This window comes from Athene noctua, chromosome 25 (genome assembly GCF_965140245.1).
Source record: "Athene noctua chromosome 25, bAthNoc1.hap1.1, whole genome shotgun sequence".
NCBI classification, from domain to species: domain Eukaryota; kingdom Metazoa; phylum Chordata; class Aves; order Strigiformes; family Strigidae; genus Athene; species Athene noctua.
This window is the reverse complement of record NC_134061.1, coordinates 7,484,019-7,508,915: the sequence shown is the minus strand read 5'-3', so window position 1 is coordinate 7,508,915 and position 24,897 is coordinate 7,484,019. Positions and strand designations below refer to the sequence as shown.

The following is a 24,897-nucleotide window of genomic DNA, read 5'->3' as shown; positions in this document are numbered from 1 at the left end:
CTTTGGAAGAAGGGGCTAGCCACACACCGTGATTACAGAGAGGTTGTGAGGCTATGCAGGGAGGAAATCAGGAGGACTAAAGCCCAACTGGAAATTAATTTGGCCTCTGCAATCAAGGATAACAAGAAAAGTTTTTATGTCAGTAGCAAAAGAAAGTCCAGGGAGAGTCTCCATCCCCTGCTAGATGCAGGAGGAAATTTGGTAACAAGTGATGAGGAGAAGGCAGAGGTACTTAATGACTTCTTTGCCTCAGTCTTTAATAGCCAGGTTAGTTGTACTGATGAAATCCAGCCTCCTCAGCCAGAAGAGAGAGACTGGGAAAACGACCCCCCTGCAATCCAGGAGACAGTCAGTGACCTGCTGCATCACACAGACACACACAAGTCTATGGGACCAGATGGGATACACCCGAGGGTGCTGAAGGAGCTGGCTGGGTGCTCGCCAGACCACTTTCTATCATTTCCCAGCAGTCCTGGCTGACCGGGGAGGTCCCGACCGATTGGAAATTGGCCAATGTGACGCCCATCTATAAGAAGGGTCGGAAGGACGATCTGGGAAATTACAGGCCAGTCATCTTGACATCAGTGCCTGGGAAGCTGATGGAGCAGCTCATCCAAAACACCATCATGCAACACCTGCGGGACAACCAGATGCTCAGGCCCAGTCAGTGGGATTATGAAAGGCAGGTCCTGCCTGACAAACCTGATCTCCTTCTATGACAGAGCGACCACCTTACTGGATGAGGGAAAGGCTGTGGATATTGTCTACCTGGAATTTAGTGAGGCCTTTGACACTGTTTACCAAAGCATTCTCCTGGTGAAATTGGCTGCTTGAGGCTTGGATGGGCACACGCTTTGCTGGGTAAAATCTGGCTGGATGGCCGGGCCCAAAGTTTTGTGGTGAACGGAGTTAAATCCAGTTGTGGCCGGTCACGAGTGGTGTCCCCCAGGGCTGGGTTTTGGGGCCACTCCTGTTTAACATCTTTATTGATGATCTGGATGAGGGGATCGAGGGCACCCTCAGTCAGTTTGCAGATGACACCCAGCTGGGTGGGAGTGTTGATCTGCTTGAGGGCAGGGAGGCTGCAGAGAGACCTGGACAGGCTGGAGCCATGGGCTGAGCCCAGCTGGGGGAGTTTCACTGAGGGCAAATGCCGGGGGCTGCCCTTGGGCCACAACAACCCCCAGCAGGGCTACAGGCCTGGGGAGGAGTGGCTGGAGAGCTGCCAGTCAGAGAGGGACCTGGGGGGTGATTGACAGCCGGCTGAACAGGAGCCAGCAGTGTGCCCAGGGGGCCAAGAAGGCCAATGGCATCCTGGCTTGTGTCAGCACTGGCGTGGCCAGCAGGGACAGGGAAGGGATCTGAGCCCTGTGCTGGGCACTGGTGAGGCCGGCCCTCGCTGAGTGGGTTCAGTTTTGGGCCCCTCACCCCAAAAAGGCCATTGAATGACTCGAGCGTGGCCAGAGAAGGGCAACGGAGCTGGGGCAGGGTCTGGAGCACAGGTCTGCTGGGGAGCGGCTGGGGGAACTGGGGGGGTTCAGTCTGGAGAAGAGGACGCCTAGGGGAGACCCAGCACACAGGTGGAAAAAAGGGAGTTGGAGAGGGGGGAAGAACCCACTGAAACTGGAGGCCAGTGGGACCTGTGGTGCACTGGGACACGCCGAGGTGCCCCAGCGTGGGAGGACATATCGGGTTCCCCACGGCATCCAAACCCATGGAGGGATGGAATGTTGTTCTGGCACAGGGCACTCTCCATTGCCACCTTGCTGGTGTTCCCACACAAAATTCCATGCTGGCCATCAGCAACAGCAACCACAGAGTGGAGAGACTATTCCTCATGGCCATGGGAAAAGATGCTCTGCAGCTCAGCTTCTACTCTCACACAACTCTGGGGCTCCCTGAACAATATGAGATCTCAAAACTGAACTCAATTTTGGCTTTCAATATTCAAATTTCAGCTCTTTCATGATCACTGTGCTTCTTTATAGAAAAAACTCTTTCCATGTTGCTTTTGCCTGTGGGAGAGAAGGAAGAATGTAGGATAAGGACATGTTCATGGGTTTGTGGGTGCTTGTAGGAAACTCTGCTGCTGCTGCTGCTGCTGCCTAGTCTTGATAAACCTGGGAAGAGACTTGCCTTGAGCAATCACAAGAGACCTGGCTGGATTTAACCCCCCTCCTTCCAGTTCTGCCCTGGCCCTGCCTGTGTGTCAAGCACTGGGCCCTTTTCCAGCTCCCTGGTGCTGCAGAAACAGGTGACCGTGTCTGCAGCTGCTGGCAAGAGCACTTCCAGGGAGAGCTGGTTCCTGGAGGGGTCTGCAGAGCTGGTGACGTGTGTCTGGAAGGATGAAGCGATGTGCTGGAGTCATGGGAAAGGATGCTGCAACACCACAGGCTGCAGGGCTCTGCCAGGAGTCTGGTGGGTGCAGTCCCAAGCGCAGCTGCTGTCGGTGATGCACTGTCACAAATGGAGTGACACCGCTCACTCGTAAGAGAGAAGTCACAATATGTTTATTGATATAAAACAGAGATTGAACAAATTTTGACAGTAAATGCAACAGTGGTTTAATAAGATTTGATGTTGAGGTTCAGCTGGCTCTTACCGTACAGAGGACAATGTCAGAAAGAACAAACCCTCCTGTCGAGTCATGACACTCAGACAGGACCCGCTTGCTTTCTAAACTCCTTCTCAGAGAGGAGTCCAGGTGGGGTTGGATACAATTCTAGTCCCAGACTGGGTCAATGGTTTATTTCTAAAGGATTGTGTGTGTGCACTCCATCCTTTATATCCCTTAGCTAAGATCCCAAACTCCCAGCACGCTCATTCCCAATGCACTTACCGAGTATCTGACATGATATGGATTCTCTCAACCTCGAGGAGTAACCCTGAGAGGTGTCCCTCCTCTGACCCCAGGCACAGTCCACTCACTGACTCGCCACTGAGATGGGCCCTGACCCCTGTGAAGATGCCGCAGGGGACGGCAGGGGAGGAGGAAGCTGATGTTGTCCAGGCACAGCCCAAGTCTCTCTCACTGTGGTCCCTGCAGGGCGCAGTAGTAGACCGCACTGTCCCCCAGCTCCAGCCCCGTGATGATCAGCGTCCCGGAGCTCTTGTCAGCCTGGCCGGAAAATCTCTGGCGGGCAAAAGGGGCTGTGTGGCTGTAGGAGCCTCCCCGGCCCTTGCTCTGCAGCAAGTACTGCAGGACTCCACCGGCACGCTGCCGGTACCAGGCCACGTACAGATAGGAGGCCTTGGAGCTGTAAGTGCATCGTAAGCTCCCACTATTCCCTGCTCGCCACCACACTGCAGACCTCGTCGCTTGGATCTCATCACCCTGAAGTGCGCCTGAAACAAAAGCAGGGCTCTTCCATCACTGATTTTCTCTCGCCGCCTCACACAAATACCCACGGGGAATCAATAGAAGCAGGCCATGGTGTTGCCAAAGCCCAAGTGCTTTGGGTGCCCCACCGAATCATCGAATCATAGAAGCAAGGAGCTTGAAGATCATCGAGTCCAACCATTAACCCAACACTGCCAAGCCCAGCACTAAACCACATCCCTAAGGGCCACCTCTACACGTCTTTTACATACCTTCGGGGATGGTGACTCAAGCACTTCCCTGGGCACCTGTTCCAGTGTTTTACAACCCATGTGGGGAAGAATTTTTTCCTAATATCCAATCTAATCCTCCCCTAGGGCAATGGGAGGCCATTTCCTCTCATCCTGTCACTTGCTGCTTGGGGAAAGAGACCGACTGCCACCTCGCTACACCCTCCTTTCAGGTAGCTGTAGAGGGTGATCAGGTCTCCCCTCAGCCTCCTTTTCTCCAGACTAAATACCCCAGTTCCCTCAGCCGCTCCCCATAAGATTTGTTCTAGAGCCTTCACCAGCTGCATTGCCCTTCTTTGGACATGCTCCAGCACCTCAATGTCTCTCTTGCAGTGAGGGGCCCAGAACAGAACACAGGATTTGAGGGGCAAACTCACCAGTGCTGAGTACAAAGGGACAAGCACATCCCTAGACCTGCTGCCCACCCTGTTGCTGAGGGAAGCCAGGATGCTATGGGCACCTGGGCACGCTGCTGGCTCACATTCACCCAGTTGTCAACCAACACCCCCGGCTGCTTTTTTGCCAAGCAGCTTCCAGCCACTCTGCCCAAGCCTGCAGCGTTGCAGGGGGTTGTTGTGACCCATGAGCAGGACCCGGCACCGACCTTGTTGAGTCTCATAAAATTGGCCTCAGCTCATCTCTCCAGCCTCTCCAAATCCCTCCGCAGAGCCTTGCTACCCTCCAGCAGATCAACACTCTTGCCGAGCTGGGTGTCACCTGCAAACTTACCGAGGGTGCACTCAACCCCCTCGTCCAGATCATTGATGAAGGTATTTGTCCTGGTTTTGGCTGGGATAGAGTTACCTTTTCTTCTTAGTAGCTAGATAGTGCTGTATTTTGGATTGAGCACAGTATTTGGTATGAGAAGAGTGTTGAGAATACTCTGATGTTTTCAGATTTTCCTGAGAGATCAGGGACTTTCCAACTCCCCATGTCCTGCCCGTGCGCAGCTGGAAAGAAGCTGGGAGGGAGCAGAGCCAGAGCACGCACCCAAATTGTCCAAGGAAATACTCCAGATCATGTATCGTCATGCTCAGGATATACAGGAGGGTTGGCTGGGAAGGAGGGGGTTCTCTCTCATTTCTGGGATTGGGATGACGGGATCTCGGTATTTCGTGATCGCCAGCTGGGAACAGGATCGTATCAAACAACGGGCAGTGTGCAATCACATTGTGCTTTACCCGTTAGTATTTTCTGTTGTTATTGTTACATTCTATTCCAATTATTAAACTGTTTTTATCTCAAGTTCGAGCCTCCCTTTCCCGCTCCAATTCACTCCCCCATCCTGCGGTCAGGGGAGGGTGAGCAAGTGGCTGTGTGGTGTTTGCTGCTGGCCAGGTTTAAACCACGACAATATCAAAGAGCACGGGGCTCACTACGGAGCCTTGGGGAACACTATTTCTGAACAGCTGCCAAATGGATTTAACTCCCTTCAGCAAAACTCTTTGGGCCCATTCATCCAGTGAAAACTGAGCCCATCCAACCCCTGAGCAGCCAGAAAGGGAGGGAAGAGATGGGATGCAGGGAGGCAGAGTGGCCCGCTTGGCTGACCGAGAACGAGTACGCTGAACATCCTCCACTCAGTAAAGCACTGCGTTTGGGTCTCAGGAGACGGAAATGGGCAGTGCTGGGAAAGCAGCTCCCGCAGAAAGGCCCGGACCAGCTGCGGTGCCCAGTGATGGCCCCTCTGGCCCTGGCAACAGGCCTGAGCGGCCCCATCGCCCCCTCTGCCACAGCTTCCCCCATCTGGGGCCCAGCAGGTTTGTGTTAAAGCTCCGCTGGATTTCCTGTCCCCGTGCGAACGGCACAGAAGTAGCGGGCAGAGTCCCGGGGGCCCAGGGCACTCAGCGACAGCGATGACTCGGACCGGGAATTGTCCCGGGACACCACGGCTCGGCCCTGCACCGCTGCCCCGTATTCCTTTGTAGTACCCGAGGAGCTGATTGCGGACACCCACTCGAGTCTGCCATCGGGTGTCTGACGGTACCACCAGAGATCGTGAGTCCTGAAGATGAAGCCGGATCCGCGGCAGGAGAGGAGCACGGAGTCCCCGGGCGCTCGCAGCCCTCCGCCGGCCTCCAGCAGGCTCATCTGCGCCCAGAGCCCTGCGGACGGAGAGCGCAGGCAGCCGGGCAGGGCGCGCCCACGGCCCCAGGCCGTTCCCCCGCCGCCCCGGCAAAGCCCCCCGGGCCGGCACAGCCACAGCCGCCACCCCGCTCTCTCCCGGCCGAGCCCCGCGCCCGGGGCAACGCCCGCCTGCCCTCCCCGGGGCTGAGCCGCGCCTGCTGCCGGCCCTCGCCCCGAGCCGCGGCCCCAAAGCCGCCCTGGCCTCCGCCTCGGCCTCGGCCTCGGCCTCCTTCCCCGGCCCCGGGCTCGCTGCCCGCCCCGCCCGGCTCTCACCTGCCGGCCCCGCGGCCAAGGCCAAGGCCAGGAGCCACGGCCCCAGCCCGGGCGCCATCATGCCCTGCCGCGCCGGGGCCGGCCGGGGCCGCCGAGGAGCCGAGCGGAGCCGCGCTCGGGCCCGCTCCTGCCCGCCCCGCCGGCTCGGCCCCTCGCCGGGGCAGCGCCGACGCCTCTGCCCGCCCCCAACAGCCCCGCCCCGGCGCCCCGGGGCCGCGGCCCCTTCGGGGCAGGAGCAGGGGCAGGGGCAGGGGCAGGGACAGGGGCAGGAGCAGGAGCAGGAGCAGGGGCAGGAGCAGGGGCAGGGGCAGGGGCAGTGACAGGAGCAGATGCAGATGCAGGGGCAGGGGCAGGAGCAGGGGCAGGAGCAGGGGCAGGGGCAGGGGCAGGAGCAGGAGCAGATGCAGATGCAGGGGCAGGGGTAGGAGCAGGGGCATTAGCAGGGGCAGGAGCAGGGGCAGGGGCTGGGGCAGGGGCAGGGGCAGGAGCAGGAGCAGATGCAGATGCAGGGGCAGGGGTAGGAGCAGGGGCAGGGGCAGGAGCAGGAGCAGGGGCAGGGGCAGGGGCAGGAGCAGGGGCAGAGGCAGGGGCAGGGGCAGATGCAGGAGCAGGAGCAGCGGAAGGGGCAGGGGCAGGGGCAGGAGCAGGGGCAGAGGAGGGTCAGGGGCAGGGTCAGGGGCAGGAGCAGGGTCAGGGTCAGGAGCAGGGGCAGGGGCATGAGCAGGGGCAGGGGCTGGGGCAGTAGCAGGAGCAGGAGCAGGAGCAGATGCAGATGCAGGAGCAGGGGTAGGAGCAGGGGCATTAGCAGGGGCAGGAGCAGGGGCAGGGGCTGGGGCAGGGGCAGGGGCAGGAGCAGGAGCAGGAGAAGGGGCAGGGGCAGGAGCAGGAGCAGGAGAATGGGAAGGATCAGGATCAGGGGCAGTGGCAGGGGCAGGAGGAGGAGCAGGGGCAGATGCAGATGCAGGGGCAGGGGCAGGGGTAGAGGCAAGAGCAGCAGCAGGGTCAGGGGCAGGAGCAGGGGCAGGGGCAGGGGCAAGGGCAGGAGCAGGGGCAGCGGCAGGAGCAGGGGCAGGGGCAGGAGCAGGGGCAGGGGTAGGAGCAGGGGTAGGAGCAGGGGCAGGGTCAGGAGCAGGAGCAGGAGCAGGGGCAGGAGCACGGGCAGCGGCAGGAGCAGGGGTAGGGGCAAGAGCAGGGGCAGGGGCAGGAGCAGGGGTAGGAGCAGGGGCAGGGGCAGGAGCAGGGGCAGGGGCAGGGGCAAGGGCAGGAGCAGGAGCAGCGGAAGGGGCAGGGGCAGGGGCAGGAGCAGGGGCAGAGGAGGGTCAGGGGCAGGGGCAGGGGCAGGAGCAGGGTCAGGGTCAGGAGCAGGGGCAGGGGCATGAGCAGGGGCAGGGGCTGGGGCAGTAGCAGGAGCAGGAGCAGGAGCAGGAGAAGGGGCAGGGGCAGGAGCAGGAGCAGGATCAGGGGCAGGATCAGGATCAGGGTCAGGGGCAGGAGCAGGGGCAGGGGCAGGAGCAGGGGCAGGGGTAGAGGCAAGAGCAGGAGCAGGGTCAGGGGCAGGAGCAGGGGCAGGGGCAGGAGCAGGGGCAGAGGCAGGGGCAAGGGCAGAAGCAGGGGCAGCGGCAGGAGCAGGGGCAGGGGCAGGAGCACGGGCAGGGGCAGGGGTAGGAGCAGGGGCAGGAGCAGGGGCAGGGTCAGGAGCAGGGGCAGGAGCAGGGGCAGGGGTAGGAGCAGGAGCAGGGGCAGGAGCAGGAGCAGGAGCAGGGGGGGCGCGGGGCAGGGCCGGCGGCACCCGAAGGCTCCTGTCCCGCGGCTCCCGGCGCGGCTCCGGCGCTGGCCCGCCTTGTCGCCCTGCCGAGCCCTGCCCAAGGGGGTCGGCGCCTCGGCCGGGCGCTGCCGGGCCCCTGCTGGCCCCGGGCCCGGCTCCAGCCCCAGCGCCAGGGACGGGCTGTCGGCCCGCACATCCCCTCGCAGGACCCTCCCCGGGCCCCCAGCCCGCCCTGGCCTCACCCCCGGCCCTGCCCGCGGGCACCGGGGCACACAGGGGCTGTGCTGCCACCCAGAGGGACCGCCACAGCCCCGAGAAGGGGCTGACAGGAGCCTCCTGCGCTTCAGCCAGGGCAAGAGCCACGTCCCCCACCCGGCGAGGGACAAGCCCCTGCTCCAGGCCAGGCTGGGGGCTGCCCAGATGGAAAGCACATTCCCAGGAAAGGCCCCGACGCTTCTGGTGCCCAACAGCTTGCCCATGAGGCAGCGATGTGCCCCTGTGGCAGAGAAGGTTAATGGTGTCCTGGCCTGCATCAGGCCAAGTCTTGCCAGCGGTTCAGGGAGATGATCCTTCCCCTCTGCTCAGCACTGATGAGCTCACCCCTGGACTACCGGGGCCACTTCTTGGCTCCCCAGTACACGAGAGACTTGGGCAAAGAGGAGAGAGGCCAGCGAGGGCCCCGAAGGGGATGATGGGCGGGCGCACCTCTTCCATGAGAGAGCGGGGACTCTTTCCCCTGGAGAAGAGAAGGCACAGGGGAGATCACAGCAGTGTCTAAACCATAGGAAGGGCGGGTGCAGGGAAGGCCGCGCCAGGCTCTTTCCAGTGGTGCCCAGTGACTGGGCAAGGGGCCATGTGCAGCCTGATGGGACACCTTTCCACTCTCAGGGTGACCAAGCACTGGCAACGGTTGCCCAGAGAGCTTGTTGGGTGGCCATGCTTGGAGGGATTAACAAGCTGTCTGGAGATGGTCCTGGGCAACCCGCTGTAGGTGGCCTGGCTTGAGCAGGGGAGTTGGGACAGATGAATTCCTGAGGTGTCTTCCAGCCTCCACCCTTCTGTGATTCAGTGGAAGACTCACAAGGCACCTTCAGGGCTTTGTGGTCCATGTGAGCCAGGGCAAAGGGGAACACTGAAACTCCAGAGTTTGCTCCTCCCCTGATGACTTCCAGAAACAGCTTTTTGTGAGAGCCTTGAGGAAAACTCATTGTCCTCTTCTGGCTACAAGTTTCAGCGCTGGAATTCAAGAGAGAAATGTGCAAGTGACACAAATGTAATATGGGTGGGTAAAAAGGTAGCACACGGAGGACTCAGGAGAGCTGTTCAGCTTGATCATGTTTGCTGTAGTTCTGGTGTTTAGTTTGCTGTTTGATCTTGCAATTCTCTGAAGTTTCAGGCACAGGTACCTGCACATGTGACAGGGTTGTACAACCCCGTACCCAAACCCAGAGCCTGGCTTTGGAAGGATGAGCAAGAACATTGTCCTGGTTCAGCTAGGATAGGGTTAAGTTTCTCCCAAGCAGGGGGAAGGGATCTCCAGACTGGTTATTCATACCATGCTGACTTCAGGTCTGTCAGGTCTGTTGCGGCAAGGCGGGAAGCTTTCCTGTGTGGCTTTGGTCGCAGGAAGCACGCGCAGCGAGCTGTCTGTATCCATTGCGGTATTTCTCTGTTATTACTGTTTGTTGTTGTTATCATCGCTACTGTTGTTGTTCAGATTGTTTATTACACTGTTGTATTAAATTTCTTCTTATTTTAACCCGGGGTTTGTGCCCTACTTGTGTCCGAGGTGAAGGAGGGACAACAGCAACGTGGTCTCCAGTCCCGGAAGGGCTTAAAACTATCACAAACATGCAGCCCCATTTGACGGGCTGACTGGCTGCTTCCTGGAGACAGAGGCCTATTGCTGGCCACAGCCTGGTTCTGGGGGCAGGGTCCTGGACACAGTGGAGGGGATTGATGCAATTCCATTGGGAAATGAGTGGCAGAGGCTCTCCCCTTCTCCCTCACAGCCACCCAAAGGCCCCTGCCAGGGAACTGCAGGGGGCACATGGCAACACGTTGGCAGTGCATGAGGTGAGGAGGAGAGACTAGAGGTCTTCCCCTAAGCAGGACACAGGGGCAGTCCCAGAGCTTTTCCAGCCCCCAAAGCTGCCTCTTCAAAGCTCTGGCTGCCCATCAGTCGCCGTGCTGCTCCATCGGGCTCCCCAGAAAGGAGATTTGAGGCTGTAATGGATCTCTGGAAGAGGACTAGATTAACCCTCCTAGTCGAGGCAGGGTCAGCAAGTGCAGGTTTAATGATCTCTTCAGGATGCAGTTAATATCCTTCATAGCAGCCTCTATGGGCAGCTGCAATTTTTGCTGACCTAAACCGTATTGACAACACACCGATATGTTATCTATTGCTGAACAGCACCTCTCTATGCAGCATCAGGCTCTTCTCTGTTTCTCATGTTGCCTACCAGCTGTACAACTGACCCCAACTGAACAAAGAGATATTCTGTACTGCATGAAGTCATGGGAAATAATAAAATCTGAGGCAAATTAGGGGGAAAGGGTGATATTAGGAGTTAGGACATTTGTCTTTCCTAAATAACCTTTATGCTTCATGAAGGCCTCAAAATGTCTAAAGATCTACCTGCAAATGAGAAGTAGAGAATGAATTCCTTTGTTTGCTCGGTGTGTGTGTGCAGCTTTGACTTTTCCTATTAAAGTCTCTTTATCTCCACTCACAAGTCTTCTCACTTTTACCCTTCTGATTCACACCCCCAACTTACTGCGGGTGACTCCACAGGCAGCTGCGTGGGGCTCAGCTGCCTACTGGGGTTAGGGACCGTAGGCTGCCCACAGCCTTGCCCAGATCAGATTTGAAGATCTCCAGGATCGGAGACTACACAGCACACTGACAAATCCCCCCGGGCATTTTCTTCTCTGTGCTGAACCAACTCAGTTCCCTCATTCTCTCCTGGTATGTCAGACTCTCCCTTCCTCATCTTCACGCCCCTTCATTGCATTTGCTCTGGTATGACCATGTCTTTGCTGTACTGAGGAGCCCAGGAGTGGACACAGTAGTCCCCAGTGTCACCAGTGCTGAGCTCAAGCACAGTCCAGGCCAACGAGCAAGGAGCCAGGTAAAAGTGCCAGGAGGCCTGTATGGACAAACAAGGCCCGGGAAAATGCAGGCCCACTGCTGAATGGGGTGGGGGACCCGGTGACACAGGCCGTGGGAAAGGGCGGAGGTACTGAATGCCTTATTCACCTCAGTCTTTACCAGCAAGACCGTCCTTCGGGGATCCCAGGTCTGAGCGTCCAGGGGAAAAGGCTGGAGCAAGGAAGATGCACCCTTCACAGTTCATGTCACTGGGCACTTCTCCAGTCCACAGTGAGTAGCTTTGTCTCTGACCTTTCTGGGGAACTCCGGGCAGAAAGTGTAACTGAATTCAGGATGCACAGCGTCCACTCTCTCCTCATCCACCAAGACACTTTGGCTTACTGTAGAAGGCTTAAACTTGTTTAAGCAGGATTTCCACTTCTCAAACCGACGCTGAGTGTCAGTGAGGAAGGAGGGGGAGGAGGTGCTCCAGGTGCCGGAGCAGAGATTCCCCTGCAGCCCGTGGTGAAGACCATGGTGACACAGGTTGTCCCCGTGCAGCCCATGGAGGTCCATGGTGGAGCAGATATCCACCCTGCAGCCCGTGGAGGACCCCAGCCACAGCAGGTGGATGTGCCCTGAAGGAAGCTGTGCCCACGGGAGAGCCCGCACCGGAGCAGGCTCCTGGCAGGACCTGTGGCCCCATGGAGAGGAGCCCAACACAGCAGCAGGGGAAAAGTACGAGGAGGAAGGAGCGGCAGTCAAACTGTGTTATGAACTGACCACAACCCCCATTCCCCATCCCCCTGTGCTGCTCAGGGGAGAAGGTAGAGAAGTCGGGAGTGAAGGTGACCCTAGGAAGAAGGAAGGGTTGGGGGGAAGTTGTTTTTATCTTTGTCCTTGTTGCCCATTATCCTACTCTGATTTGATTGGCAATACCAATTAAATTTATTACCCCAATACCAATTAAATTTATTACCCCAAGACGAGTCTGTTTGGCCTGTGACGGTAATTACTGGCTCATCTCCCCATCCTTACCTCGACCCACAAGCCTTTCAGTGTATTTTGTCTGTCTGTCCAGCTCAGGAGGGGGACTGACAGAGTGGATTGTGGGCACCTGGTGGCCAGCTCAGGTCAGCCCACCACACTTGTCTGCTTCTCCTTCCTCATCAGGTGATCTGTAGCAGGCACCCACCACAATGTCACCCATGCCGATCTCTCTTTCCTAAAAGCCTGGCTCCATCCGCCACAGCACTGCTGGGAGCTACCGCACCGCCTCTCCCTGACCCCACAGCTCTGCAGCCAGGCCACGGAGGGGAAACTGGGCTGTGCAGGACAGGAGCCCAGGCAATGTCCACTAACCTGCACTTCACCACACACCTCTGCAGTGCCCAGAAGAGACCCTCCTGCAGCATAAATGGTCTCAGCCCTTCAAACACACCTCCCTTCACTGCCTTTTCCTTCAAGCAATAGCCTGAGTAAGAGATAAATGAAGGAATCTAGTGGATTTTCCATACTCCATATTATCCCCAAGTGAATGAGATTCTGGAACGCACCAACGGGATTCTAAAGCAAGCCCTTAAACCAATAAAAAGGGATGGTCATAACGGCTGCCAGATGCAGTAATGAGGGTAAACAGCCTGTGGGGAACTAATGGATGCCCTTGACTTACCATGTTATGTCCCAAGCCTCTGTTTGTACTCACCGTGAAAAGAGAGACTAAAGACCCTGCAAACCCGCTCCATTCCCCTGGACAACGTGTTCTAGTAGACTTGCCCACCGTGGGGCAAGTACCCCTACCCCTAAAAGCTCCCATCAATATCTGTTCATGGGTGGCTGCTGCTGCCCATAGGAACAAACTCCACATGAACTCCAGGGGATTGTCCCTTCCTCCTAACCATCACTGTTTTGTTATGGACACATTTGTGTGACAGGGCGCTGATCCCAGACGATGGGGGACCTGTGTTACTCATAGTGCTTCAGTGGTTCTAGGCAGTAGCGGCTAGTTACTACTTGTAATTTGCTAACATTATTATATGGGAATAATGTTTTGGGAGACGTGGTGTTCAATCTTTGTCCTTGCAGTGGTGGGACAATGGAGGGGCTCCCCCAATCTAGCCTGGGACATAATATGAGGATTCACGTCCATTTGGAACCCAGGGCACAATTATAACATCACTGACCTCTGTCAGAGATGGCTTTAAATTCCCCATGAGCCCGGTCAATCTGACTGCACTGGAGCTGCAAGTGTAACACAGGAGTTCCAAAACATCTCAGGAATGGATGAGGCTACAGAAATTAACACTATCAAGGGAATATGGCAAGGCCCAAACATCTTCGATCAGTCTCCATCAGATGGGAGATATGGGAGAAATTGTGGAATCATACCTGCCTGGTGGGGAATAAATCCTTGCCGATCAATTACAATCAGCAATGGTTTCCATATCCAGGAAATTTTACAGGGACTTTTAATGTGTCCACTTATCAGAAGGCAAACCTGGAGCTGTGCCTTAAGCTACCTTATTGGGAATTGCCTCCAAAATTAGAAAAGCCTCTGAGTCACCCATATAAAATTGCATGGGCTGCACACTGGTGCTTGCAAATACCAAACAGGTTGGGGGATGTAATCGGTTACAGTGCTCGTCCATAGAGCTGGATGTGGTCCTGACAACACCACAGCCACCGGCAGCAGGACAAAGTAATCAATGACTGTCCCAGAGAGGGAAGGTGATTTGGGGGCAGGAGTTAGCTGGGCTCATTGATAGAGCTTTAAACTAGATTTGAAGGGGGAAGGGACAAAAACATTGGCCCATCTGAAGTTCATGTATACCAATGCACACAGCATGGGTAACAAACAGGAGGAGCTTGAAGCCGTGATGAAACAGGAAAATTATGATGTTGTTGCTATTACAGAAACACGGTGGGATGTCTCCCATCACTGGAGTGCGCCAGCTGATGGCTACAGGCTCTTTAGGAGGGACAGACCGGGAAGGAGAGGTGGTGAGGTGGTGCTGTATGTTAAGGACTCTTAAGATTGCTTCGAGCACAGGTGTAGTGAAGACAGGGTGGAATGTCTTTGCATTAGAATCAGGGGGAAGGCCAACAGGGCAGATGTTGTAGTAGGAGTCTACTACAGGCCACCCAACCAGGACAGAGAGATGGATGAGATATTTTATAGGCACTTAGGTGAAATCTCACGATCGCTTGCCCTTCTTCTTGTGGGCGACTTTAACTTCCCAGACATCTGCTGGAAATACAACACGGCAGAACAAAACCAGTCCGGGAGATTCCAAGAATGTGTGGGAGAGAACTTCCTGACGCAGCTGGTGAGTGAACCGACCAGAGAAGGTGCCCTGCTGGATCTCCTCTTTGTGAACAGAGAAGGGCTGGTGGACGACGTGGATGTTGTAGACCGACTAGGGCACAGTGATCATGAAATAAGAGAGTTCTCTATTCTTAGAGAGGTCAGGAGAGAGCTAAGCAGGACTGATATCCTGGACTTCCAAACAGCTGACTTTGACTTGTTTAGGCACCTGCTTGACAGGATCCCCTGGGAGACTCCCCTGAAGGGTACAGGGGCCCAGGAGGGCTGGGCGCTCTGTAAGAAGGAATTGCTAATGGCTCAGGAGCCGGCGGTCCCCAGGTGCTCTAAGAGAAGCCGACGCCAGAGAAGACCATCCTGGGTGAACAGGGAGCTTTGGCTGCAACTCAGGGAGAAAAGGAGAGTTTACAGCCTTTGGAAGAAGGGGCTAGCCACACACCGTGATTACAGAGAGGCTGTGAGGCTATGCAGGGAGGAAATCAGGAGGACTAAAGCCCAACAGGAAATTAATTTGGCCTCTGCAGTCAAGGATAACCAGAAAAGTTTCTATAAGTACGTCAGTAGCAAAAGAAAGTCCAGGGAGAGTCTCCATCCCCTGCTAGATGCAGGAGGAAATTTGGTAACAAGTGATGAGGAGAAGGCTGAGGTGCTTAATGACTTCTTTGCCTCAGTCTTTAATAGCCAGGTTAGTTGTACTGATGAAATCCAGCCTCCAAAGCCAGAAGACAGAGAGTGGGAGAACGACCCCCCTGCAATCCAGGAGACAGTCAGTGACCTGCTGCATCACACAGACACACACAAGTCTATGGGACCAGATGGGATACACCCGAGGGTGCTGAAGGAGCTGGCTGGGTGCTCGCCAGACCACTTTCTATCATTTCCCAGCAGTCCTGGCTGACCAGGGAGGTCCCGACTGATTGGAAATTGGCCAATGTGACGCCCATCTATAAGAAGGGTCAGAAGGATGTTCTGGGAATTACAGGCCTGTCAGCTTGACTTTGGTGCCCGGGAAGCTGATGGAGCAGCTCATCCTGAGTACCATCATGCAACACATGAGGGACAACCAGATGCTCAGGTCCAGTCAGTGGGATTATGAAAGTCAGGTCCTGCCTGACAGACCTGATCTCCTTCTATGACAGAGCGACCTGCTTATTGGATAAGGGAAAGGCTGTGGATGTTGTTTACCTTGACTTTAGTGAGGTTTTTGACATCGTTTCCCACAGCATTCTCCTGGCAAAAATGACTGCTCAAGCTTTGGACAATCGCACGCTTCGCTGGGTAAAAAACTGGCTGGATGACCGGGCCCAGAGAGTTGTGGTGAACGGAGTTAAATCCAGCTGGCGGCCGGTCACGAGTGGTGTCCCCCAGGGCTGGGTTTTGGGGCCACTCCTGTTTAACATCTTTATTGATGATCTGGAAAACGGGATGGAGTTCACCCTCAGTCAGTTTGCAGATGACACCCAGTTGGGTGGGAGTGTTGATCTGCTCGAGGGCAGGGAGGCTGCAGAGAGACCTGGACAGGCTGGAGCCATGGGCTGAGCCCAACTGGGGGAGTTTCACTGAGGGCAAATGCCGGGGGCTGCCCTTGGGCCACAACAACCCCCAGCAGGGCTACAGGCTTGGGGAGGAGTGGCTGGAGAGCTGCCAGTCAGAGAGGGATCTTGGGGGTGATTGACAGCTGGCTGAACAGGAGCCAGCAGTGTGCTCAGGTGGCCAAGAAGGCCAATGGCATCCTGGCTTGTGTCAGAGATAGCGTGGCCAGCAGGGACAGGGAAGGGATCTTACCCCTGTACTTAGCTCTAATGAGGCCGCACCTTGATTCCTGTGTTCAGTTTTGGGCCCCTCACTACAAAAAGGACACTGAGTTACTCCAGCGTGTCCAGAGAAGGGCTACAAAGCTGGTACAGGGTCTGGAACACATGTCCTGTGAGGAGCGGCTGAGGGAACTGGGATTATTTAGTCTGGAGAAGAGAAGGCTGAGGGGAGACCTCATCACCCTCTACAACTCCCTGAAAGGAAGCTGCAGAGAGCTGGCTTTAAGCCTCTTTAGCCTAGTAGAAAGCGACAGGACAAGAGGGAATGGCCTCAAGTTGCGCCAGGGAAAGTTCAGACTAGGTATTAGGAAGCATTTCTTTCCAGAAGGGGTTGTTGGGCGTTGGAATGGGCTGCCCAGGGAGGTGGTGGAGTCCCCATCCCTGGAGGTGTCCAAGAGTAGGGTCGATTTAGAGCTTAAGGATACGCTGTAGGTGGGAACTGTGCTAGGCAAACGGTTGGACTAGATGATCTCCGGGGTCCTTTCCAACCTAGATGATTCTGTGTGTGATCCTGTGTGTGACTGGCTGGATGGGCCTGATTCCACAAATCAAGCATTAATGAACTGTACACCCCTGCTAGATGTGGGAGGAAACATGTAACAAGTGATGAGGAAAAAACTGAGGTGCTTAATGACTTCTTTCCCTCAGTTGTTGATAAAAACAGCAGTTGTACTGAGGGAATCCAGCCTCCTCAGCCAGAAGATAGAGGCCGGGAGAACGACCCCCCCGCAATCCCGGAGGAGACAGTCAGTGACCTGCTGCATCACACAGACACACACAAGTCTATGGGACCAGATGGATACAGCCGAGGGTGCTGAAGGAGCTGGCTGGGTGCTCGCCAAGCCGCTTTCCATCATTTCCCAGCAGTCCTGGCTGACCGGGGAGGTGCCGACTGGTAGGAAATTGGCCAGTGTGACGCCCATCTATAAGAAGGGCCGGAAGGATGATCTGGGAAATTACAGGCCAGTCATCTTGACATCAGTGCCTGGGAAGCTGATGGAGCAGCTCATCCTGAGTACCATCATACAACACCTGCGGGACAACCAGATGCTCAGGCCCAGTCAGTGGGATTATGAAAGTCAGGTCCTGCCTGACAAACCTGATCTCCTTCTATGACAGATCAACCTGCTTATTGGATGAGGGAAAGGCTGTGGATATTGTCTACCTGGAATTTAGTGAGGCTTTTGATACTGTTTACCAAAGCATTCTCCTGGTGAAACTGGCTGCTCAAGGCTTGGATGGGCACACGCTTTGCTGGGTAAAATCTGGCTGGATGGCCGGGCCCAAAGAGTTGGGGAGAACGAAGTTAAATCCAGTAGTGGCCGGTCATGAGTGGTGTCCCCCAGGGCTGGGTGTTGGGGCCACTCCTGTTTAACATCTTTATTGATGATCTGGACGAGGGTATCGAGTGCCCCCTCAGTCAGTTTGCAGATGACACCCAGTTGGGTGGGAGTGTTGATCTGCTCGAGGGCAGGGAGGCTGCAGAGAGACCTGGACAGGCTGGAGCCATGGGCTGAGCCCAACTGCATGAGCTTCAATAAGGCCAAAAGCCAGGGGTTGCCCTTGGGCCACAACAACACCCAGCAGGGCTACAGGCCTGGGGAGGAGTGGCTGGAGAGCTGCCAGTCAGAGAGGGATGTGAGGGGGTTGATTGACAGCCGGCTGAACAGGAGCCAGCAGTGTGCCCAGGGGGCCAAGAAGGCCAATGGCATCCTGGCTTGTGTCAGCACTGGCGTGGCCAGCAGGGACAGGGAAGGGATCTGAGCCCTGTGCTGGGCACTGGTGAGGCCGCCCCTCGATGAGTGGGTTCAGTTTTGGGCCCCTCACCCCAAAAAGGCCATTGAATGACTCGAGCGTGGCCAGAGAAGGGCAACGGAGCTGGGGCAGGGTCTGGAGCACAGGTCTGCTGGGGAGCGGCTGGGGGAACTGGGGGGGTTCAGCCTGGAGAAGAGGACGCCTAGGGGAGACCCAGCACACAGGTGGAAAAAAGGGAGTTGGAGAGGGGGGAAGAACCCACTGAAACTGGAGGCTTGAGACTGGGAGAAGAAGCAGGGGGATGCAGGGCCAGGGGGACCTGTGGTGCACCGGGACACGCCGAGGTGCCCCAGCGTGGGAGGACATATCGGGTTCCCCACGGCATCCAAACCCATGGAGGGATGGAATGTTGTTCTGGCACAGGGCACTCTCCATTGCCACCTTGCTGGTGTTCCCACACAAAATTCCATGCTGGCCATCAGCAACAGCAACCACAGAGTGGAGAGACTATTCCTCATGGCCATGGGAAAAGATGCTCTGCAGCTCAGCTTCTGCTCTCACACAACTCTGGGGCTCCCTGAACAATATGAGATCTCAAAACTGAACTCAGTTTTGGCTTTCAATATTCAAATTTCAGCTCTTTCATGATCACTGTGCTTCTTTATAGAAAAAACTCTTTCCATGTTGCTTTTGCCTGTGGGAGAGAAGGAAGAATGTAGGATAAGGACATGTTCATGGGTTTGTGGGTGCTTGTAGGAAACTCTGCTGCTGCTGCTGCTGCTGCCTAGTCTTGATAAACCTGGGAAGAGACTTGCTTTGAGCAATCACAAGAGACCTGGCTGGATTTAACCCCCCTCCTTCCAGTTCTGCCCTGGCCCTGCCTGTGTGTCAAGCACTGGGCCCTTTTCCAGCTCCCTGGTGCTGCAGAAACAGGTGACCGTGTCTGCAGCTGCTGGCAAGAGCACTTCCAGGGAGAGCTGGTTCCTGGAGGGGTCTGCAGAGCTGGTGACGTGTGTCTGGAAGGATGAAGCGATGTGCTGGAGTCATGGGAAAGGATGCTGCAACACCACAGGCTGCAGGGCTCTGCCAGGAGTCTGGTGGGTGCAGTCCCAAGCGCAGCTGCTGTCGGTGATGCATTGTCACAAATGGAGTGACATCGCTCACTCGTAAGAGAGAAGCCACAATATGTTTATTGATATAAAACAGAGATTGAACAAATTTTGACAGTAAATGCAACAGTGGTTTAGTAAGATTTGATGTCGAGGTTCAGCCGGTTCTTACCGCATAGAGGACAGTGTCAGAAAGAACAAACCCTCCTGTCGAGTCATGACACTCAGACAGGACCCGCTTTAGAAAAACTCCTTCTCAGAGAGGAGTCCAGGTGGGGTTGGATACAATTCTAGTCCCAGACTGGGTCAATGGTTTATTTCTAAAGGATTGTGTGTGTGCACTCCATCCTTTATATCCCTTAGCTAAGATCCCAAACTCCCAGCACGCTCATTCCCAATGCACTTACCGAGTATCTGACATGATATGGATTCTCTCAACCTCGAGGAGTAACCCTGAGAGGTGTCCCTCCTCTGACCCCAGGCACAGTCCACTCACTGACTCGCCACTGAGATGGGCCCTGACCCCTGTGAAGATGCCGCAGGGGACGGCAGGGGAGGAGGAAGCTGATGTTGTCCAGGCACAGCCCAAGTCTCTCTCACTGTGGTCCCTGCAGGGCGCAGTAGTAGACCGCACTGTCCCCCAGCTCCAGCCCCGTGATGATCAGCGTCCCGGAGCTCTTGTCAGCCTGGCCGGAAAATCTCTGCCGGGCAAAAGGGGCTGTGTGGCTGTAGGAGCCTCCCCGGCCCTTGCTCTGCAGCAAGTACTGCAGGACTCCACCGGCACGCTGCCGGTACCAGGCCACGTACAGATAGGAGGCCTTGGAGCTGTAAGTGCATCGTAAGCTCCCACTATTCCCTGCTCGCCACCACACTGCAGACCTCGTCGCTTGGATCTCATCACCCTGAAGTGCGCCTGAAACAAAAGCAGGGCTCTTCCATCACTGATTTTCTCTCGCCGCCTCACACAAATACCCACGGGGAATCAATAGAAGCAGGCCATGGTGTTGCCAAAGCCCAAGTGCTTTGGGTGCCCCACCGAATCATCAAATCACACAAGCAAGGAGCTTGAAGATCATCGAGTCCAACCATTAACCCAACACTGCCAAGCCCAGCACTAAACCACATCCCTAAGTGCCAGCTCTACACGTCATTTAATTATCTCCAACACCCCCAGGTCATTTTTTGCCAAGCAGCTTCCAGCCACTCTGCCCAAGCCTGTAGCGTTGCAGGGGGTTGTTGTGACCCATGTGCAGGACCCGACACTGACCTTGTTGAGCCTCATACAATTGGCCTCAGCTCATCTCTCCAGCCTCTCCAAATCCCTCCGCAGAGCCTTGCTGCCCTCCAGCAGATCAACACTCCTGCCCAGCTGGGTGTCACCTGCAAACTTACCGAGGGTGCACTCAACCCCCTCGTCCAGATCATTGATGAAGGTATTTGTCCCGGGTTTGGCTGGGATGGAGTTAATTCTCCACCTTAGTAGCTAGAATAATGCTGTGTTTTGGATTCAGCGTGGGATTTGGTATGAGAAGACACTGATGTTTTCAGTATTTCCTGAGAGATCAAGGACTTTCCAACTCCCCATGTCCTGCCCGTGCGCAGCTGGACAAGAAGCTGGGAGGGAGCAGAGCCAGAGCACGCACCCAAATTGTCCAAGGAAATACTCCAGATCATGTATCGTCATGCTCAGGATATACAGGAGGGTTGGCTGGGAAGGAGGGGGTTCTCTCTCACTTCTGGGATTGGGATGACGGGATCTCGGTATTTTGGGATCGCCAGCCGGGAACAGGGTCGGGTGGGTGTGTATGCTGGGTCGCGAACCTTCCGAGTCATGGACAATGTAAAAGTGTCATCAGCATTCAGGTTAGAAGATGAACAACGTCTAAATTAATGATGCACTTGTGTTAGAAGACTAACAGCTGAAAGCAAAGAAATTTGTGCTTCTTAGGGAAGAAACAGATAAGAAGGGATTCTTTAGAATAACAAAGCAGAAACTTATCTACTGGCTGCGCGCGGTTAGTACTCCTTGTTGAAAGTGCTGAGAGGAATGAGTTTTTGAAATGAGCATGCGCTAGAGCAACACACAAGAATTTGCTGTTATTTTTAGATGTACAAGAATATATAAGGACTTGATTTTGTAATAAACTTTGGAGCTTGACTGTTAACCATATTGGTGTGCGTCTTGTCTCACAGCCTCATCCTGCAAATAAAGGGTTCCCTGCAACAGGCTCGGATCAGTCAACGGGCGGTGAGCAGTCACGGTGTGCTTTACCCGTTAGTATTTTCTATTGGTATTCTTGCATTCTATTCCAATTATTAAACTGTTTTTATCTCAAGTTCGAGCCTCCCTTTCCCGCTCCAATTCACTCCCCCATCCTGCGGTCAGGGGAGGGTGAGCAAGTGGCTGTGTGGTGTTTGCTGCTGGCCAGGTTTAAACCACGACAATATCAAAGAGCACGGGGCTCAGTACGGAGCCTTGGGGAACACTATTTCTGAACAGCTGCCAAATGGATTTAACTCCCTTCAGCAAAACTCTTTGGGCCCATTCATCCAGTGAAAACTGAGCCCATCCAATCCCTGAGCAGCCAGAAAGGGAGGGAAGAGATGGGATGCAGGGAGGCAGAGTGGCCCGCTTGGCTGACCGAGAAGGAGTACGCTGAACATCCTCCACTCAGTAAAGCACTGCGTTTGGGTCTCAGGAGACGGAAATGGGCAGTGCTGGGAAAGCAGCTCCCGCAGAAAGGCCCGGACCAGCTGCGGTGCCCAGTGATGGCCCCTCTGGCCCTGGCAACAGGCCTGAGCGGCCCCATCGCCCCCTCTGCCACAGCTTCCCCCATCTGGGGCCCAGCAGGTTTGTGTTAAAGCTCCGCTGGATTTCCTGTCCCCGTGCGAACGGCACAGAAGTAGCGGGCAGAGTCCCGGGGGCCCAGGGCACGCAGCGACAGCGATGACTCGGACCGGGAATTGTCCCGGGACACCGTGGCTCGGCCCTGCACCGCTGCCCCGTATTCCTTTGCAGTACCCGAGGGGCTGATGTAGGACACCCACTCGAGTCTGCCATCGGGTGTCTGACGGTACCACCGAACACCGTAATTGCCGAAATTGAAGCCGGATCCGCGGCAGGAGAGGAGCACGGAGTCCCCGGGCGCTCGCAGCCCTCCGCCGGCCTCCAGCAGGCTCATCTGCGCCCAGAGCCCTGCGGACGGAGAGCGCAGGCAGCCGGGCAGGGCGCGCCCACGGCCCCAGGCCGTTCCCCCGCCGCCCCGGCAAAGCCCCCCGGGCCGGCACAGCCACAGCCGCCACCCCGCTCTCTCCCGGCCGAGCCCCGCGCCCGGGGCAACGCCCGCCTGCCCTCCCCGGGGCTGAGCCGCGCCTGCTGCCGGCCCTCGCCCCGAGCCGCGGCCCCAAAGCCGCCCTGGCCTCCGCCTCGGCCTCGGCCTCGGCCTCCTTCCCCGGCCCCGGGCTCGCTGCCCGCCCCGCCCGGCTCTCACCTGCCGGCCCCGCGGCCAAGGCCAAGGCCAGGAGCCACGGCCCCAGCCCGGGCGCCATCATGCCCTGCCGCGCCGGGGCCGGCCGGGGCCGCCGAGGAGCCGAGCGGAGCCGCGCTCGGGCCCGCTCCTGCCCGCCCCGCCGGCTCGGCCCCTCGCCGGGGCAGCGCCGACGCCTCTGCCCGCCCCCAACAGCCCCGCCCCGGCGCCCCGGGGCCGCGGCCCCTTCGGGGCAGGAGCAGGGGCAGGGGCAGGGGCAGGGACAGGGGCAGGAGCAGGAGCAGGAGCAGGGGCAGGAGCAAGATCAGGGGCAGGAGAAGTGGCAGGGGCAGGGGCAGGGGCAGGAGCAGGGGCAGGGGCAGGGGCAGGGGCAGGAGCAGGAGCAGGAGCAGGGGCAGGAGCAGGGTCAGGAGCAGGGGCAGGGGCAGGAGCAGGAGCAGGGGCAGGGGCAGGGGCAGTGACAGGAGCAGATGCAGATGCAGATGCAGGGGCAGGGGCAGGAGCAGGGGCAGGAGCAGGGGCAGGGGCAGGGGCAGGGGCAGGGGCAGGGACAGGGGCAGGAGCAGGGGCAGGAGCAGGGGCAGTATCAGGAGCAGGGGCAGGGGCAGGGGCAGGGGCAGGAGGAGGTGTAGAGGCAGGAGAAGGGGCAGGCGCAGGAGCAGGATCAGGGGCAGGGGCAGGGGCAGGAGTAGGGGCAGGGGCAGGGGCAGGGGCAGGAGCAGGAGCAGGAGCAGGGGAAGGGGCAGGGGCAGGGGCAGGAGCAGGAGCAGGGGCAGGGGCAGGAGTAGGGGCAGGAGCAGGGGCAGGAGCAGGATCAGGGGCAGGGGCAGGGGCAGGAGTAGGGGCAGGGGCAGGAGCAGGATCAGGGGCAGGGGCAGGGGCAGGGGCAGGGGCAGGGGCAGGGCAGAGGTAGGAGCAGGAGCAGGGGCAGGAGCAGGGGAAGGGGCAGGGGCAGGAGCAGGAGCAGGAGCAGGGGAAGGGGCAGGGGCAGGGGCAGGAGCAGGAGCAGGGGCAGGGGCAGGAGTAGGGGCAGGAGCAGGGGCAGGAGCAGGATCAGGGGCAGGGGCAGGGGCAGGAGTAGGGGCAGGGGCAGGAGCAGGATCAGGGGCAGGGGCAGGGGCAGGGGCAGGGCAGAGGTAGGAGCAGGAGCAGGGGCAGGGGCAGGGGCAGGAGTAGGGGCAGGGGCAGGAGCAGGGGCAGGGCAGGGGTAGGAGCAGGGGAAGGGGCAGGGGCAGGGGCAGGAGCAGGAGCAGGGGCAGGGGCAAGGGCAGGAGCAGGGGCAGGGGCAGGAGCAGGAGCAGGGGCAGGGGCAGGGCAGGGGCAGGGGCAGGAGCAGGGGCAGGGGCAGGGGCAGGGACAAGAGCAGGGGCAGGGGCAGGGGAGGAGCAGGAGCAGGAGTAGGGGGAGGAGCAGGGGCAGGGGCAGGGGCAGGAGTTGAGAACAGCCCCATATCTCCAGGATTTGGAAAACGGTGGCCACAGCTGTAGGCCAAGTCCTGCTAAGCCAAATCTCTCCACCAACACAACTTCAGTATGGGTGGCCCAAGGGACAAGTGGTAATCCTCCATGGACACACAGTACATGTGAGCAATTGTCCTCCCGGTGGCATTGGCAAGGCTACTTTGGGCACATACATTATCATTTCACAGGCAGCCCTCTCCACATCTGCTCCTATCGCTGCAGTAGATGTTCAAGTGTGTCTGCAGTGGGCTGTGGCTCCAAGGTGTCTAAATGGTGCCACAGAAGACCCAGTACAGTAGACACGTACCTTAAGACTCCTACGGGATGAAGTAACATCCGTCACAATGGGAAAAGAACTTGCAGGATTCCACTGGTTGTCGTGATAGTGGGAATTCACCCATCTTACACACCATGACCTGCTGTGACACAAGAGAACCACAGCTTATAAAGAGTAGTAACAATAGAAAGATAGAACTGTCACTATTAATAAAAATAGAATAACAACCATTAAATATAAACAGAACCATGAAAGACATGACGTTGTGTGTTGGGTTTGTGTGTGGTGGGGTATTTGGTAGCAGGGAGGGAGTTATAGCTGTGGCTCCTGTGAGAAGCTTTTTGTAGCTCCCCCAGCTCCAAGTCAGACCCATCTCTGGCCAAGGCCAAGCCAATTAGCGATGGTGGCTGTACCTCTGTGATAATGTATTTAAGAAGGGAAACCTGAGAGGAGGAGGGGGAGATGTGAGGAGGAGTTAGGAGGGAAAACCTGAGCAAAACCCAAGGTCACAGGAAGAAGGAGGAGGATGGAGGAAGGTGTGTCAGAGCAGAGACCCCCCTGCAGCCCGTGGAGAGAGAGCAGGCTGTGCCCTGCACCCACGGAGGTCACCGGGGGAGCAGATGCCCAGGTGCAGCCCATGGAAGACCCCACGCTGCGGCAGTGGCTGCGCCTGGAGAAGGCCGGGACTCTGAGGGCGGCCGGCGGTGGGGCAGTCTGTTGCTGGAAGGCTGCGCCCCGTGGCAGGGACCCACCCTGGAGCCATTTGGGAAAAGCTGCAGGCCCTGGGAAGAATGCACATGGGAGAAG

The 24,897-nt window shown here is 57.2% G+C and overlaps 1 protein-coding gene and 1 gene segment (V, D, J or C); both read right to left on the bottom strand.

Moving 5' to 3' along the window:
- The window catches only part of LOC141970164 (M1-specific T cell receptor alpha chain-like), a 293,745-nt gene that overhangs the window by 204,332 nt on the left and 64,516 nt on the right, over window positions 1-24,897 (bottom strand). The gene's annotated exons all lie outside the window — the stretch shown is intronic.
- On the bottom strand, window positions 21,215-22,480 carry LOC141970170 (Ig heavy chain V region 914-like). The segment is given in 2 exon segments: window positions 21,215-22,061; window positions 22,357-22,480. Coding segments are annotated over 2 exon segments (399 nt in total).